At 41.3% G+C, this 17323-nt stretch overlaps 4 protein-coding genes across 6 annotated transcripts; 2 read left to right on the top strand and 2 right to left on the bottom strand.

The window, feature by feature from the left end:
• Positions 1-2282: 2282 nt before the first annotated feature.
• LOC122030206 (putative glycerol-3-phosphate transporter 5) lies at positions 2283-5394 on the bottom strand. The gene is made up of 2 exons (XM_042589381.1): positions 4429-5394; positions 2283-3127 (listed from the first exon to the last, which is right to left on the bottom strand). Exons 1-2 carry the CDS (start codon positions 5354-5356, stop codon positions 2598-2600), a joined length of 1458 nt encoding a protein of 485 aa, XP_042445315.1. The 5' UTR covers positions 5357-5394; the 3' UTR covers positions 2283-2597.
• A 203-nt stretch (positions 5395-5597) lies between these two features.
• On the top strand, positions 5598-6492 carry LOC122028560 (protein MIZU-KUSSEI 1-like). The gene has a single exon (XM_042587403.1). The coding sequence runs from the start codon at positions 5663-5665 to the stop codon at positions 6422-6424; it is 762 nt and encodes a 253-aa protein (XP_042443337.1). The 5' UTR covers positions 5598-5662; the 3' UTR covers positions 6425-6492.
• A 259-nt stretch (positions 6493-6751) lies between these two features.
• Positions 6752-11625, bottom strand: LOC122029896 (shikimate kinase 3, chloroplastic-like). Of its 3 annotated transcripts, XM_042589035.1 has the most exons (10): positions 11185-11625; positions 9957-10003; positions 9796-9850; positions 9619-9691; positions 9412-9499; positions 9131-9213; positions 8924-9053; positions 7300-7378; positions 7129-7193; positions 6752-7032 (listed from the first exon to the last, which is right to left on the bottom strand). In XM_042589035.1, the coding sequence occupies exons 1-10, from the start codon at positions 11402-11404 to the stop codon at positions 6967-6969; spliced, it is 906 nt and encodes a 301-aa protein (XP_042444969.1). In that variant the 5' UTR covers positions 11405-11625; the 3' UTR covers positions 6752-6966. The 3 variants fall into 3 exon arrangements, with proteins under 3 accessions (XP_042444969.1, XP_042444967.1, XP_042444968.1); XM_042589033.1 differs by having other exon boundaries at positions 6752-7193; XM_042589034.1 differs by having other exon boundaries at positions 6752-7193; positions 9957-9997.
• A 1523-nt stretch (positions 11626-13148) lies between these two features.
• Positions 13149-14950, top strand: LOC122030359 (pectinesterase-like). The gene is made up of 2 exons (XM_042589569.1): positions 13149-14118; positions 14215-14950. The coding sequence occupies exons 1-2, from the start codon at positions 13149-13151 to the stop codon at positions 14907-14909; spliced, it is 1665 nt and encodes a 554-aa protein (XP_042445503.1). The 3' UTR covers positions 14910-14950.
• The last annotated feature ends 2373 nt before the right edge of the window (positions 14951-17323 follow it).

The following is a 17323-nucleotide window of genomic DNA, read 5'->3' as shown; positions in this document are numbered from 1 at the left end:
GGCATTTCATCGTGTGTCTTTGATCAGCATTTCCTTGTCTGAATTTTGCTCGTTTGTCCCTCTGTTACTACTTAGGCTTAAGCAGGACTATGAACTGCTTACCACTTTGCGGAAAACCTCCAAGTGTAGCTCTGTGTCCTACTGATCGACGTCGGGCTAATCACTTTGATAGTCGATCAATCAGTCCAACATCGTCAAATGGCCACGTTTTAGTAAAAACTGTTGCTTCTCGGAATAGCGTGTTTCCTGGTCGACCTTATCTTCGGCATATATGTTTCGTCGATTTTCTTCATTCGACATTGCCTCAGCCCTAGAGAAGCAGATAAGTCATTTTTTGTTGTAGCCTCGGGTTTATAGCTGTCGCTCGGCTGCGGAAGATACATGCCTATGTTTAAGGTCGCCGCTCGATCGTCGGTGAAGACTTAGGTTTAAGATCGTCGCTCAACCGTTGACGTAGACAAGGGTTTAAGGTCACCGCTCGACCTCTGATGATGACAAGGATTTAAGGTCGCCGCTCGACCCCACAGACGGCGCCAAAATGATCCTGTCTGAAAGTAGAAAGGTGGAAAATTGGGGATGTGGCGGCTTCGCTGACCGACTGAAGACCTTGCTCCACTCTGCAAAACAAGTAACGTTAGTGCCAGGCCAAGGAAGGGATCCCGACGTTGGCCCTCCGATGCTTAAGTCAGTAACCGGAATGTGGAGAAAAGTGGAGCAACTGTAGAACTATACGTAAACAATAGATCACACGTACCTACGCCGGTGATGAATCCCCTTTATATAGAGCTCTGGTGGACGATGTGCACGCTTCTTGAGGTATGAGCATGCTCTCCGATATATCCTATGAAAGGACATGTCAGGGAAGTACCTTTGACAACATACCTTAACAAGGCATGTATATCCCTAACAAGACAGTAGAAGTTTTTGTTGTACGATCCGTCTATCGACCATGTCTCATGTTAGCGGCAATACCTCCCAAAAGGATATCGAGAGATACTACATACAGTGGTCCCATTGCTTGGCCAAGCGGGGTAACCGCTCGGCCGGGACTTGGCTCCGTTTATGGCTAGGTCCCGTTGTTTGGCTGAGCCGGATAACCGCTCGGCCAGGATCCCTCTACTCTGTCGACTTCAGTTGCTCTCCCGTGTAGTGACTGTGTAGTAATCTATCCTCTCATGTTCGGACCAGCTATCCGATCCCTGTTGGTGTCCTGTTACTCCATATTGAGCGTCGACTGTCTTACGTATCATCCCAAACTAGACTGGTGGTATGCTCAGACATGTCTCTCGTCGGTTGGATCCTGACTGCTTAACTAGCCATTATAATTGTCCTCCGTTCGACTCTGACACTTAGGCTTTAATCACCTTGACTTTGATCTTTACCATGATAATTGACCTCGTACCAAGTAGGTCTTCCTTCATCGCCGCACCATTATCTAAACAAAGTAAATAATCAACGGGATTTTCTTTATGATGATAAATTATCGTATCACAGCAATTTGTCCGTGTGTATATATATATATATATATATATATATATATATATATATATATATATATATATATAAAAGGAAGGCCCTTTGATGATTTCTGATAATTAGGGCGCTATTTTACTTTTTTAAGTGAGGTTTTTAACCTAATGCTTTTTCTTAATTCTTCTATTTTTTTCTACATTACTACTTTTTTATTAAATGAAATTAAAACATCTATTCATTTGACGGAGAGAGTTTGATATTCACTGTAACTTTATGGAAGAAAGGTAAATTACAAAATCAATCGACCTCCTAAGTTAAATTGAAGGAACTTATCTAAGGAATAAACTTAAGTTGGAGGAATTTATTCACTAAGGAAATGAATTTTAAGGAATTCTAATCATGCTTCTATGATGCAATATTAGCCCCCAAGTAATATTAGCCCCCAAGTATTAATTTAATTATATGGTGCAGTAAAGATGCTTACGCTATTCACAACATATTCACGATTACACAAAGAGAAACAAGAAGAGAATAAAGGACAAAAATTGAAGATACGGACCGGAGAAAATAAAGAGTAATGTACTTGCACAAAGAGAGCAACAAGAACTATAAACGAATTAAATATCAAAAATCATCAATAAGATTAACTAAATACAGCCACCCGCGTTTAGCTGAATACTGTCCATCTGATTACATAAATGTATTTAACTTATTGTATTTGATAACATACAGTGTGAGGATAAAAACAAGAAACAAAAAACAAAACAAAAAAAATAATTAAAAACTTTTCCGTAAATAAACTCTTCCTGTTCAAAATTACGAATCCTCTAGGGCTCTGTTGAGTTTCAATAACCACAAAAACTCAATGAGCTTTAACTAATATTCACGGTCACATTAAACATCAATGATAATTTGGAACATTGCAAGGGAGAAGAATGGAATCAAGATAACCATCACTCCATGAAACACTAAGTATGCTGGCTCCAATGGTCCAGTGGTATATGATTGAGGTAAATACAACCTATCAGGAGCAAACGAAGGACAGCTACGCTCCTAGTAAGCCAAAGAATTGGAATACAAACAACATGAGAATATTTTTTTAGTATACTTCTGTCTTTGATCTATCACGTTCCACTGGTTATTCTCTCACTCATCTTGTTCCTAACTTCAGCTTTAGCAAGATGTATCAGAAAGGTAATTGCAAAAGAAGTAGAGCAGATCAGCATCAGAAAGACATTGTTCCAACCTCTAGTTGAAATATATCCTGTAAGCAAGGGCCCCAATGCTGCCCCGACAGAGCCAGTACCATCAATAATTGCCGTGACAGTAGCCAATGCTCGCGAGTTACCCTGAATCATATCTTGCGTACCCAACTCTGCTGAAACTGCAGTCGTTATCAGTGAGTAGGGGCCGTTAACAAAGTATCCAGACAGAAACATTAAACTGATGTTGAGTTGCATTGATATGCTTCCATATGATCTGTAAGCAATCAGTGTTGGGATGGAGAAAAAGAGGAAAAATATAGAAGTACTGGCACGAGCATTCAGCCGATCTGACATAATTCCTGCTGATACTCCACCGAGTACACCTCCAACATCAAATATTGTTGAAAGAATCCCTGCAGTTTTATGTGATACATGCTTGCCGGCCACATCTACAATGACAAAAACAGCAACATCAATGTAGATCGCGCCATGTTTACTTGGAGAGAAAAGAGAGAAATAATTCCAAGTGAACAGAAACAAAAAAACGAAGGATCTTATTATCTTTTCCCATTTCCATTCATGTTATTTATTGAATCTAACTGTGAAAAAATAGAGTAATTTCACTTATGTGTATTACAGCCTAAAAAACCCTCCATTTCAACCAAATGATTTGGGTGAAAATTTAATAGAACGAACTTCCTCCTCTCCTCACCAAATATTTATTTCTCTTTCTTTTCCCCTTCCTATTCCTGTCCAAGTAAAAACATCATGCATAAATGGAATGAGATGAGATATTAACATTTTCCAAAACATATCATGTTTGACAGAAAATTTCAATATCACTTGATGAGTAGTATATTTTTTTTTCCATGCTATTTGGTCCAATAAAACATGATAAGTAAAATTTGGCCAAGCGCATTTCAATCTGCAGCCATGATACACTTACCAAGTATTATATGCCAATAGTTTACAAGAAAAACATTGTGACATTTACATAAAACCTGATTAAGGCCTAATGGCAATGGCATGGGTAATTTAGGATGGCTTGCCTAGATGCTTGATTTGGGTTAGAACATTGAACAAGAGCATGGCTAGAAAAAACTAGTCTCCTAGGGTTTAGGGTTGAATAGAAAGATACTTATTGATAGTGAAGTCTCCATTAAAATAAACTCGACTTCCTGGCAAATGATGATTTAGATTTGTGAGTTAAATGTTGGGTCCTAAAAAGGATGTCAAGTTTTATAGTGGCATTTGCATATGGTTAAATTATTAACTTTGGTTTATAATGTCTATCGATATTTGCTTGAGTTTGAGAATTTTAGCCATGCACTTAGGCGTACCCAATCTACTATTAGGTCATCAATCCTCAAGTTCGGCCATGACAATTTAACATCAAGCAGTATTTCCTAGAGAGCAAGCATACTATAGTTCTAAACAAATACACAACTCAAAACTCTTCCAAGTCTACTATTTTGGGCGTTAACAAAGAACACACACATTCACTACCAAACATTTGTATGTTCTTAAGGAAATGTGGATTTGCAGGTATATAGAATCCATGAAGATCTTTGAAATCAAAGTTCAGTTGCATCCAAATGTACAATCGTGAAGTGTCATTGATTTGTTCATCCAAAATTGCATTATATGGAAATTCCAAGTCATTTATCCTCTAATTTGATAAAGGTTTACAGAAGTGCAATACTAGGACTATGGTCTATGAATAGAAAAAAGAAAGAAATGCTTGGCATACCAGTATGGCGAATGTAGAATGGCAACCAGTAGAGGAAAGTGAATGCCACGAGCTTAGAGAAGAATAGGCAGAATGCAAACGGCGCCACGCCAGGCAATCTCCACGCCTCTAAGAATCCAATTGCCGTCACTGAATTCACTTCAGGTGTTTGCTCAGATCCAAGAAGACCCATCTCCTCCCCATTTACCAGATCCAAAACTTCCAGAGGTTCAACGCCAGGTTCCTTCATCTCGACCTCCTTGAAGGCGGTATCAAACCCTAGATCTCGTGGATCGGGGACCAAGAACATCCAAACTAAGACACCGACGGCGGCGATTAGGAATCCCGGCAAAAGGAAGGACCAACCCCACCCAAATTCGAGCACCGAGGAAGCGATGATCGATCCCAAGATGTTGCCAATGGAAGTATTGGAGTTCCAGATGCCCATGATGAGTCCACGACGGGGCGACTTCCCGAACCAGTTGCCGACGACGGCGATGACGCAGGGCCAGCCGATGGACTGGACGATCCCGCTGGCCACCTGGACGGCGACGAAGAATCCCAGGCTGTGGACGCCCCACCAATAGGCAGCGCCGAACGCGGCCGTGGCGATGCCGCTGGCGAGCATCCCCAAGGCGAGAAAGCGGCGAAGGTCGACGCGGTCGGCAACGTGACCGGCGAGGTACATGCCGACAGCATAGAAGGAAAGGAAGGCGAGATCGAGCTCGCCGAGACGGTGGGGGCCGCTGGGGCCGTCGAAGGGCGGCCATCCTCCACCACCGGTGCCGGAGGAGGGCGTCTCGGGGCCGAGGACGCTCTTGACGATGCTGGGGGGTTTGCGGGAGGCGTGGAAGGCGGCGTAGGCGGAGAAGGTGAGGAGGAGGACGGAGATCTGGTGGAAGAGGAGTGGGTGGCGCCGCGGGACGGCTCCGTGGCTTGCTGCGTCCATGGCGGAACGTAACCCGACCCAAATCAGATCGGGTTTTTTTTCTTAACCAACTCGAACCACTCATTAAACTTTGACGTGTGTTTTTAACCCAAAAGTGAACCCAATTCACCAGCCGTTGATCTGTTGCGTGGGATCCATAAAATCAACCAGCGAAAAATAGTAAGAAATAGTCAGCAGTGGTCACGATTAACGCCTACCCTTTCGCTTTCATTCACCTCCTCATCTCGTCTCCTCTGCCTTTCTGTCTCTCCGTCTCAGACTGCGCCAACTGGTCTGAGGCGCGGCCTCACCCGCTTCGCTCCCTGCATGGCCGCCTCCACCGCCCTGGCCGCTGCAATGCCACCGCATTGCAGTCCGAGCAGAGGCGCCTCTGAGGCCGGGGTACCCAAGAAGTCGACGATCTCCCTCGTCGCCCCCTCCGCTCGCCACCGCCGCCGGCCCGCCCGCGTCATCCGCGTCTTCCGCTCCATCTGCCGCACCCTCCCCATCTTCACACCAAAATGCAAGATCCCCAGCGTCGCCTGCTCCGCCTTCGCATCTCCACTCGCGGGCACCGATTCGGGGAGGCGGCACCGTGACCTCGTCACGGGAACCCTCTTCGGCTGCCGCAAGGGGCGCGTCTCCTTCTCCATCCAGGAGGACCCGCGCTGCCTGCCCTCCCTCTTCGTCGAATTCTCCCTGCAGACGCACGTTCTGCTTCGGGAGATGAGCACCGGCATGCTGCGCATCGCGCTGGAGTGCGGGAAGAACGGCGGAAAGGCGGCGTCTTCGTCGTCGAGGACGCTTCTGGAGGAACCGATGTGGGCTCTGTTCTGCAACGGCAAGAGGAGCGGATACGGGGTGCGGCGGGAGGCGACGGTGGAGGACCTGGGGGTGATGGAGACGCTGCGGGCGGTGTCCATGGGCGCCGGCGTGATGCCGGCGAAGGCGGAGGGGGAGGAAGAAATCGCCTACGTCAGGGCCGCCTTCGACCACGTCATCGCGTCGAAGGACACCGAGATTCTGTACATGTTGAGCCCCGAAGACGGCAGCGGCCCCGATCTCACCATCTTCTTCATCAGATTGTGACGGCGATGGAAATTATCCAGCAGACATTGATTTTTCTTCCATTTCGACGATCGATTGCTGGCTATTTTGATTGCATTTACGGGTGATTCGTTCAATTACTTAAATAATTAATTAATCCGGTGTGACATTGTTAATTTTCAGGGAGTTGGATTAATCTTGGTTGAGTTCTATTAATTATTGGCATACATCTGCGACAATTGACGCATATCGATGCAACATGAACTATTTTGTTTCTTCATTATATTGATATACATCAGCATCAGAATATTACATTTTCTTGAGAATGAACATAACCGTTTTAAGTATCCAGTGCGTCGGATAATCTGGTGTTCAAATAAAATAAGATTATGCATTCTGAAATCAAAATTTAAATTGCTAATGTAAATCGTACAATGGGAAGATGCTGGACTTTTCCTCAAGCATCTAATTTGTTTATCAATTAATTGGCGAAAAAAATTCTCATTACAGTTGAGAAAATTTCAAAATGGTACAAAGAGAAGGCAGAAAAGAACCATGTATCATGTATGAGATACTCTCCGACCCTAAATAAACTGACCCTTTCTGATGGCAGCATCTTCGGTTAGAAAGTGTTCGATCATTACAAGTGCCTGCAAAACAGAACAATAATACTTCACAATTCTTTGAACGAATAAAAGCTGGAGGAAAAAGAAAAGCACAACTGAACATGAGATCGTAAAACATTCCTCCAGTGCAATATCAGTTGGTGTAAGTGCAGAAACATCTCCATGCCCTTTTCTTAATGCAATATCTGCAAGGTGTTGATTAAACCGGATGTGTTAGGGTATGAGTTTTTATCGATAAAATGGGGTGAAAACTTTTTCCTAGTTTGCAAAGTATTGTTACCAAAGTCGTACCTTCAAGGCCTACTCTTGCATGAGCATTGGCATATGCCTTGCCTCTTTGCTCTGAAAGTGCAGTGAGCTTCTTAAAAGCCTACAATGGCAACAATAAGATGATCAATAACAGGCACTATGATCAAGTAGTAATAGTTTTAATTTTTAACTATTTGGTAACAACTACCTAGATCTAGATTTACCATTAAATTCCATGCAAAATTTTATCACAAAATAAGATGTATATGTCATAAATTATTTTGATTCTATGCAAGTTTTCTTTAGTCGTATCTTTGACTAAAGTCTATTTATATGAAACTACAGAATCTGAATTTATTTTTTCTTAAATTCTTTTGGAAGTATACACAATTTTTTAAGAATAATATACTTGTAGATATAATTTCCTAATTGTTCATACTGATTTTTAAAAGTATATATATATATATATATATATATATATATATAGTATTGATACTGTGCGCGACGCGCACAGTGCGCGACGCGCACAGTGCGCGACTGTGCGCGTCGCGTCGCGCACAATATCAGTGTTTTTTTTATTTTTTATTTTATTTTTAAATTAAAAAATAATTAAAAATTTTCTTTACGATTTTATTTATAGGGTTCAGGCTTTGGGTATAGTGTTAAAGCTATTTTTTTTTTTAGATTTTACCTATAGGGTTTAGGCTTTCTAATTAGGTTATAGTGTTTGGTTTAAAAATAAAATTAATTTAAGTATTTATTGAGTATTATAATGTGTTTAGGGGATATATCTATATATTAAATTTTAAATAAGGAAATGTTGAATTTTTTAAATTCAAAAAACTAAAAAAAAATTAAAAAAAAAATAAAAAACACTGATATTGTGCGCGACGCGCACAATATCAATACTATATATATATATATATATATATATATACAAGTGCTATGATCATTTCAACGCAAGGAGACTCTAAAAGTTCCTTCGTTTTAGAAAATATATCCATCAATCCCTTTCTTGTTGAAAGATATTAGAGATATCTACAACTCTACTTAGGAATTTCATATATATCCATCCAACTAAAATTCTTGTAAATATTGAAATTTTATTTTATATATTCAGGATCAATCTAGTTAACTATATGGCTTAAATTTTCAATTTCTAAAATTTCTTTACAAAATTCAAATTTAATCTATTTATACTCATCGTTCCACGGTCTTTGGCTCACCATTAGTTGTTGACTTTTCCACTTAACCGACCTTTCAACAGTAAAATTTCTCATTTAATTTCAGAGAAGAATCTGAAATTTGGGACTAATTTCGAAGGTATTCAGTCAAGATAAATGTAAAAACTAACAAATAGATTGCTTCTGAGGACAAATGAATATGAACAAAGAGCTCAACTGGATAAATTACTGCTAAGCCAGTTTAAAGATTCATAAAGGTGATAGTCTTCAGTTAATAATGCAAGTTTCTTTTAACCAAAAATACGAGAGAGAGAGAGAGAGAGAGAAGAAGAAGAAGACGAAGAAGCTGAGACACTGTTTCTCACAGAAAAAAATTCATTTAATGAACAAAGATCATTAGCATCCACTTACATCCATAACCTACTATCAAGTATCAACTACTTTTTATGCAAGTAAAAGTTTTCTGGGTGGTGCTAGAATACCTTAGTGTAGGGATCACCAGGTTCTTGATGCAGAAGAGGGCGAGAAGCAGTACCAACAGCAGCAATTCGCTTGGCTAGAGCTTCCAAAGGAACATCCAACCAAGCTGTGACTCCCTGATTCATGTGTTTCCTGGAATTACATAAGTTAATATTTCATGTTGATTTCAAAATAGTGGTACATAACTATCACATGCATCCATCTCGTACCAGTTGATCGGCCGTATCACAGCACCACCACCAGTAGCAACAACTAAGCGACTCATAGAAGACAGATCCTTCAACACTTTACTCTAAGAAGGTGACAGTGAAAATAAGATGATCTAGCTAGCTTAACAACTTGCTTTCTTGTAGCATCACTATTTCACAGGACAACTTTCCAATTTTCTAGAGATCCATTTAATGAGATGGTAAACCGAAAATTTTATCATGTTGTGAGCAATAATAAAAGATTCAGTAAGCCATTTTCCCACAAGGTAACTTGAACTTGCCTCATTATCCCGGAAGAAAGTTTCGCTATGCTGTTCAAATATCTGAGCAACAGAAGAAATGCCAACTGCTTGCTCGACCAATTTGTCACTGGTAAATGAACAAATATTTGTAGTTTGTCACAATCGCATACATGGCCGATTGTGAAATTTTATATATACATGTTCACCAGGATAATGCATATTTTACTTATATATATATGAACAAACCTGTCAAAAAAAGAATAACCTAGTACTTCAGACAAGATCTTTCCTACTGTGCTCTTCCCAGATCCCATCATTCCTGCCATAAAAAATGTAGAGTAATTGATAACAGGGGCTCGAGGCGCAAACAATTTAAATAAAATAACAAAATTGTTGTAATGCCTTCCTAAATAAATAACTGACCAACAAGATAGATACATCTTCCATTTAGGTAGGGGAGGACATCTTCTGACCTTTTCTGAAATTAAAAAACATCCTATGAGATGTGAAGTACTAATTTGCACTTCTTGTCTCTCTTTCAGAGTAGACTAGTCTACAGCATATATCCAAGCAGCATTGCCTACCTTGAGTATCAATGCTGCATCAACCGAATGATGAAAACGCTCTGATCCTTCATTACAAGAGAAAAGATGTCAATTAACTTATTAAGAACCTATAAAGAATATGAGATAGAACTATCAACTTGGAGAAACAAAGTAAGAACTATCTGTAATTCTTTGAAACCAAATTTTTAGCATAGATCACATATTGGTAAATGAGAAAATTGGTCATCTAAAGATCAAAAGAAGGTTTCAACAAGGTCTTCATCAAACATGACAATAAAGATCACAATGAATGAAGAATATGCCCTCTAAATTGGAAGGACAAAGCATACACACGTTGGGTTGCAATGCAATCAGCAAACAGTTTAAACCACTTTGGAGTAAATGGCACTCTACTTCCTCTCCTCTTGGTTCGAGCTATATTAAGAATAATATGGATGGAAGGGATCCTTAGACCACAGTTTTGCAGCATTCAATAGCTTCACAGTCTATAATTCACCCAAAACATTTTGCTAATACTATCAGAAAAACATGAAAAGATTTAGCAGAATATTTAATAATAACATTGAATATAAAAATGCAAAATCTAGCATGTCTAACCACTATTTTGATAAATGACATAAAGTTCTTTGACCAATAATGCTTATGAGAAACTTTTCATACAAAAATAGCACTTACTGAGAACTATATTGATGGATTGAACATAACAAACTAGATATGAACACTAAAGTTAGGCCATGAAAATGTACAATAGGTCTGAAACTCATCTCCCAAGCACCGGCATTCAATGATCTCCAATGTTGAAAACAAGTCTTCTACTTTCCAGCAACAATAACAATTTTTCAGAACCGATCATAAAACGCCTCCCAGTTAAGGGAGATGTCTCATAACAACCAATATAGAGTGGGCGCGGTGTACCACCCATGCTTCTTATCTCCTTCGGAGAAGGAACGAAAAGGATAAATCAAAAGACAGATATTTCAATCAGCTCCCAATATTCCCAATTTTCCTGTCCATTTTTTCTGAAGATTCAAATGAATCGTTTCTTTCATTCATGGCGTCAAGCTACGATAATGCAAAATTGGAATTTTATGATTGTGGATTTTGATTTTTTTTTTTTTCATGAACCCTTTTCCCCCTATCTTTACGCCCAAAAAGGCAATTTTTCCTCGAAACAAAAAAAAAAAATCTTTGAAACCATACTTTTAGCAAAATGGACAAATCGACAACCTCAACCAAACGAACTCACCCGAATTTTTCTTAAAACAACACGAAATCTTCAACTCCGCCCGACCGGACCGGATCGAAGCGTCAAGTTTCTCGCGCCTCCGAAAACTAATGGCCGAAACCCTCCCCTGCTCAAAGAATCCCTCTGTAAGTCTCAAGGAGCCACTGCTTCCGCTTCCGGTTTTATCCAAACCGAAAAACGAACACGAAGGCAAGCTCGACGTAGCGGCCACCGCCGCCATTGCAAACAAAAAGCCTTCACCCACTACAGATCACCAGAGGCCAAGATCGGCCTCCCTAACAGATCAGCGGTCGGCGACTGCACCAAGCCGTGGCCCACGGAAGATGGAAGCGAGGATTTGAAAGAGGGGACCCAACGGGAAGCAGTCAGGGCAGGGGTAGGTACACGCCGGCAATCAAGAAGCAGCGGACAGGTGGCGCTGGATATCCTCCGGTTTTGTAAAGACACGAAAGGGGTTGGTGTGGCTGGACTTCAGAAAAGGATGAGACCATGTTAATTTACCATAACACCCCAACTAAATCAATATATTTTCTCGTTTAGTAAATATTTAATAGCGCAAAGAATAATTGGAAAACTTTGAATATTTTTATTTTATTTTTTATCAATAGAAGTAGGAATTAAGTAATTTCGAAACTGAAACTTTGTTTTAAATATAGCAGAAATTGAAGAGGGGTGTTTTGGTAAATTAATGTTAGGAAGGTGGGATGGTCGGATGGACTTGATCACGTGTGCGACCCACCATGGCGCGTGCAGCGAGGGGTTGGCGAGGGTTGCTGAGTTGACCGTGGAATTACCAATAAATAAATAAAACTCCAATTGAACCATCAAGATTAGATCAGTAATTAATGCGATATTAATTGTTTAATTGGTAATACGTGTTGCCACGTCGGATTGATTTAGTGTCACCCATATAAAAGTGAAATTTCCTGTTTTATAAATGAATAATTATTTAATTAATAAATGATCAGTTTGATTCTAGTGTTAGGTGGGTTAAGATATTTGATGGAACTCTTCTCCATAGATGGCAATAATTATGTTTCGTGAATAAATTTAATGTTCGATTTGGTAAGATCTTATTTATGTTCATTTAATATACATAAAATTAATTATATAAATAAGTTTGAATAAGTTTTTAAGCTAAATAAATAAGTTTGAACATATATATGTTCAACTTGTTAATGTTCACGAACAACAACGTTCGTGAACATTATTCATGAACAATGTTCACGAACCATATTCATTAATAAAATTCTTTTGAATATGTTAAATAAATAATAAAATAAATAAATAAATAAATTTAAATTATCAAGGTCAATAACCAATCAAACAACTAAAAGTTTCAAACAATCAAAAAAATTTGAATTGAAAGCTTGATAATATCTAAATAAATCAAACTCGAACCAAACTCAAGTCAAACTTGAACCAAACTTGAAGGAAGAGTTTGATAATATCTAAATAAATCAAGCTCAAACTCATAAAAATAAATCAAGTCAAATTTGAATATTCATTTTAAAAATTTAATTTATTTTAAACTCGACTCAACTCGACTGGATTATTTTATCAAATAAATTTTAACACTTTAAATTCGACCGGACTCGCGTCCGATTTTATTATTATGTTCATTTGGACGGTCTTCCGTAATTCTTTACCATGGATAATGTTGACCACAGCCACCGTGACTATATTTTTAAGGTTGACTTTTTCAATTAATTACTACCATCAATTTGACGGAAGGAGATCCATGAATGTAGCTCGACGTTGACTTGCTTTCTCCGTGTGCTATATAAAGTTTATCATGGCTCGTTCCTCATATCAGCGGCCGTCTCAATCATTAGGAGCCTCGGCTCCCACTCTTCCAATCCTCTCTTTAATTCATCAATAAATCATCAAACGCAGAGGATAATAAGGTCGCAAATTTAGTTTAATTTGTTAGTTGATCAATAAAAAGAACAAAAAAAAAAAAAATGGCGAAGCAGGCTGTGTTTGGCGCCTTCGCCGCGGTCCTGTTGGTGGCCGCGGTGATCGGCGTGATCGCGACGGTGGTGAACAGCAACCACAAGTCATCGTCGGAGGAGACATCGCCGTCCACGTCCATAAAAGCACTCTGCGCCAAGACTGACTACAGCGACGTATGCATACGCACAGTCGGCACCGTCAACTCCTCTGCCTCCGATCCCAAGGCGTTCATCCAGGCCGCCTTCCAGGCAGCCATAGACGAGGTCAACGGCGCCTTCCACCTCGCCAACAATGTCAGCGCCGGGGCCACCGACGAGTTCAACAAGAACGCCTTCGCCGACTGCAAGTCGCTTCTGGAGTACGCCACCGAGGAGCTGCAGGCCGCGATGACAGAGTCGCACGACGTCGATGGCTTAGCGCGGCGCACAGACGACATCAAGTCCTGGCTCTCCGCCGTCATCACCTACCAGGAGACCTGCATCGACGGCATCACCCAGCCGGAACTGCAGGACTCGATGCGGAAGGGCTTGACCACGGCGCAGCAAGTCACCAGCAACGCCATCGCCTTCGTCGACGCCCTCAGCTCGCTCTTCAAGTCCTTCGACTTGAACAGCTTCAATATCACGACCTCAGGACGGCGACTTCTGTCGGACCACTACAAGTACCCGACGTGGTTCTCAGGGCACGACAGGAAGCTTTTGGCCGCGCAATCGAGGGGGCAATTGAAGCCCAACGTGGTGGTGGCGCAGGACGGGAGCGGCAACTTCAAGACCATTAACGCTGCCCTCAACGCCATGCCGAAGAGGTACGCCGGGAGGTACGTGATCTACGTGAAGACCGGCGTCTACAAGGAGTACGTGATGGTGACCAAGGACATGAACCAAGTCTTAATGTACGGAGATGGGCCAAGAAAGACGATCGTGACAGGGAGCAAGAACTTCGTCGACGGCGTCGGCACTATCAACACGGCCACATTTGGTACAAATTAATTAATTAGTTACTTCTCGATCGATCTCCTTCCTCGATCGATTTGATGCTGATTAATTAAGTCATGATTAAATTCTGTTCCTGCAGCTGTGGTGGGACAGGGCTTTATCGCCAAGTCGATGGGATTCAGCAACACCGCCGGCGCCATTAAGCACCAAGCGGTGGCGCTCCGCGTGCAGTCCGACATGGCGGCCTTCTTCAACTGCCGAATGGACGGGTACCAGGACACGCTCTACGTGCACGCCCACCGCCAGTTCTACCGCAACTGCGTCATCTCCGGCACCGTCGATTTCATCTTCGGCGACTCCGCCGCCGTCTTCCAGAACTGCCTCATGGTCGTGCGCCGCCCCATGGACAACCAGCAGAACATCGTGACGGCGCACGGGCGCACGGAAGCCAGGGAAGCCACCGGCCTCGTCATCCAGGATTGCCGCATCGTCCCCGACCAGAAGCTCTTCCCCGACCGGTTGAAGATCCCCAGCTACCTCGGCCGCCCATGGAAGGCCTACGCGCTCACCGTCGTGATAGAGTCCACCATCGGCGACCTGATACGCCCCGAAGGGTGGATGCCATGGGACGGGAATCTATACCTTGACACCCTGTACTACGCCGAGTACGGCAACCGCGGTCCCGGCGCCGGAACCAGTGGCCGTGTCAAGTGGAAAGGATACCGCGTCATCAACAAGCAAACCGCCCAACAATTCACGGTGAACAACTTCATCCAGGGCAACCAGTGGATCCCTTACACCGGCATTACCTTCCTCAGCGGCCTTAAGTTCTAAGTAAATTCCAATGTTGAATTTCTAGAGAAGCGAATTGGAGAAGAAAAAGATGGTGCAATTTGTCAAAATGTATACGAGCTGAGCCCAATCAATAGATTCAATGAAAATATTCTTTGATTTAATGCAGCACATTTTTTTTATTCATGTTATGATTCTAAAACTACATCTGAATCTTAAGATATTATTTTACCTACCACTATAAGACGAGCATAAATGACATTTTTCAGGTGTGGTTTATTTATATTATAGGCAACATTAAATTATTTTGTATGTGATAAGGTGCATAAGGTGGCCCTCTGAGTTGGGTCAAAGTCCAAGAGAGCGGTTGGTATGGTGGTTAAAATCAAAGTCAAGGAACTATCAGTACTCAGAGATCGACGGCATTGTCGATTCTTTCAGCCAAGTGGTTAATTATCCGATCGAATCCTTGGCCGATCGAATCCTGAGTTACTCAATATTAGTGGAGCCCCAAGTTGAGTTAGTAACTTCTAGAGCCAAGCCTTCTTCATCACTCGGTGATAATATAATCAATTATTTCGGCCAAGTAATCTAACTGATCAGACTTATTGTCCAACTGGACAAACTAGACATTTGGTCCAACCAGCAAAGGACGAGTCCCCGACAACATTCCTCAAATCCGACTTGGTCGTTTGATGCAGGCTTAACCCGTGTTGAAGCCTAATATAAGCCTTCAAACTTCAAGCACGCGTAACTTTTGACTCGAGACTCGAAATCAGGCTCTGTCTGTCGTCACACGTGTAGAATTCAAAAACCTATATTTGTTACTTGTGAAACCATAACTATCAAATTTTAAGCCTCAAATTCCGCCGTTTAAACCCTTTTCAGGATCTTTTTATTATTTTTGGTAATTTTATTTTTTGGATATTTAAGATAATTTTTATATTTCTAGTATTTTTTAGAGAGGATTTGTCTTGATCCGAGTCTAGATTTGAGTTAAAATTATTAAGTTAATTACTTTCCTTTTTGGGTAAAAATCTATTTTCTTTCTTTGTAAGATTGGAATTGAGATATGTTAATTATAATTTCTTTCCTTATTTGATTCTTAGGTTATGATTTATATAAGAGTCATGTTTAGATGTTGAGAGATTAACCCTAAGTTTTAATAAAAGTTTCCTTCTTAGAGATTCCTCTTCTTATTTCCTCCTCAATTTTTCTCTTCGCGTCAACCCATAGGATAATCGCTATCATGTCCGACGTCAGTTGGTATCAGAGCACGTGGATGTCATCAACAAATCCAATGGCGGGTTGTCGTGGTCGTAGTCACAACAATAGGCATGCTTCGGTGGAGGATGCTGAGCACCATGATCATAGCGTCTAGGACATAATGACGATTGAGGATTTACGGAGATAAGTTGTAGATTTAACCCAACATATAACGGCGCGGAATCTCGAAGATCGTGAGATTTCAAATCGTGGATTTGAGTCTTCGTTTGAGAACCCATATCATCGACGGGACTCACCTTAGGAATGTCATAGACCAGAGGAGCTTGCTAGAGACTTTGAATTTTAGGATCTGCTTGAATTTTCTAGTTTGTTGCGAGCAGAAGACTTCATTGACTGGATCAACGAAGTAGAGTGAATCTTTGACTACAAACGAGTTATAGATTGGATGAAATTGAAGTTAATTGCCATCAGACTCAAAGAGCGAGTATCAGCATCGTGGGAATAGATGCGGCGCTCTCAAGACAAACAAGGTAAATCCTAAATTACTATCTAGGAAGATATAATGAAAAATATGAAAGAACACTTCATTCCCTTCGCCTACACCTAAACTTTGTTCCAACAACTTCACTCATTAAGATAGGGCGCAAGATCAGTCGACGAATATACAAAAGAGTTTTCCAGCTAGTGGCCCTAAATGACCTATCTGAGATGGAGGAGCAGTGGGTGGCATGTTACTTAGGGGGTCTACGCTTGGCCTTGCAAGATGCCCTCAGTCTTCATTCACTCTCGACGGTGTTAAGGCCTTTCAACGTGCACTAGCAGCTGAAAAGCAACAAAATAAAAAATCAGTGGAGAGAGGCGACCAGAACAATCAGTCAACTCGCTTTCAAAATTCTCGTCCTTCACAACAGCAGCCACAGTAGCAACCATCGCAATGACAACCACAAGTTTACTCTAAAGCCCCTGTCAGATGTTATCAATGTGGTGAACAAGGACATATGACGCACCAATGCAAGAAACCCTCTTCTATTAATCCAAAGGGTAAAAACTTATTGATCGAGAAAGAAGTGATAGAAGATACAATAGCAATTGGCGATCCAATATATGAAGCATCTGACGAAGTGATTTATGGCAATGGTCATGAGACTTTTGACGTTCGTAAGAGTTTGCTAAATCCCAAGGATGATTCGGGGGACGATTAGTAGAGAACAATATTTTTCATAATACTT

Source organism: Zingiber officinale, chromosome 10B (genome assembly GCF_018446385.1).
Source record: "Zingiber officinale cultivar Zhangliang chromosome 10B, Zo_v1.1, whole genome shotgun sequence".
NCBI lineage: Eukaryota > Viridiplantae > Streptophyta > Magnoliopsida > Zingiberales > Zingiberaceae > Zingiber > Zingiber officinale.
The sequence above is the reverse complement of the archived record's forward strand: the minus strand, read 5'-3'. Positions and strand labels throughout refer to the sequence as shown.

What these genes read in the sequence shown, in the direction of transcription:
- LOC122028560 (XM_042587403.1), top strand. Translation starts at nt 5,663, where the DNA reads ATGGCCGCCTCCACCGCCCTGGCCGCTGCAATGCCACCGCATTGCAGT.
- LOC122030206 (XM_042589381.1), bottom strand. Translation starts at nt 5,356, where the DNA reads ATGGACGCAGCAAGCCACGGAGCCGTCCCGCGGCGCCACCCACTCCTC. An exon ending in ATTCTACATTCGCCATACTG is followed by an intron (nt 3,128 to 4,428) that starts GTATGCCAAGCA and finishes TTGTCATTGTAG; the next exon opens with ATGTGGCCGGCAAGCATGTA.
- LOC122029896 (XM_042589033.1), bottom strand. Translation starts at nt 11,404, where the DNA reads ATGGCGGCGGTGGCCGCTACGTCGAGCTTGCCTTCGTGTTCGTTTTTC. An exon ending in TTGTTTTAAGAAAAATTCGG is followed by an intron (nt 10,004 to 11,184) that starts GTGAGTTCGTTT and finishes CTTGTAATGAAG; the next exon opens with GATCAGAGCGTTTTCATCAT. An exon ending in GTGATACGGCCGATCAACTG is followed by an intron (nt 9,054 to 9,130) that starts GTACGAGATGGA and finishes ATGTAATTCCAG; the next exon opens with GAAACACATGAATCAGGGAG.
- LOC122030359 (XM_042589569.1), top strand. Translation starts at nt 13,149, where the DNA reads ATGGCGAAGCAGGCTGTGTTTGGCGCCTTCGCCGCGGTCCTGTTGGTG. An exon ending in TATCAACACGGCCACATTTG is followed by an intron (nt 14,119 to 14,214) that starts GTACAAATTAAT and finishes CTGTTCCTGCAG; the next exon opens with CTGTGGTGGGACAGGGCTTT.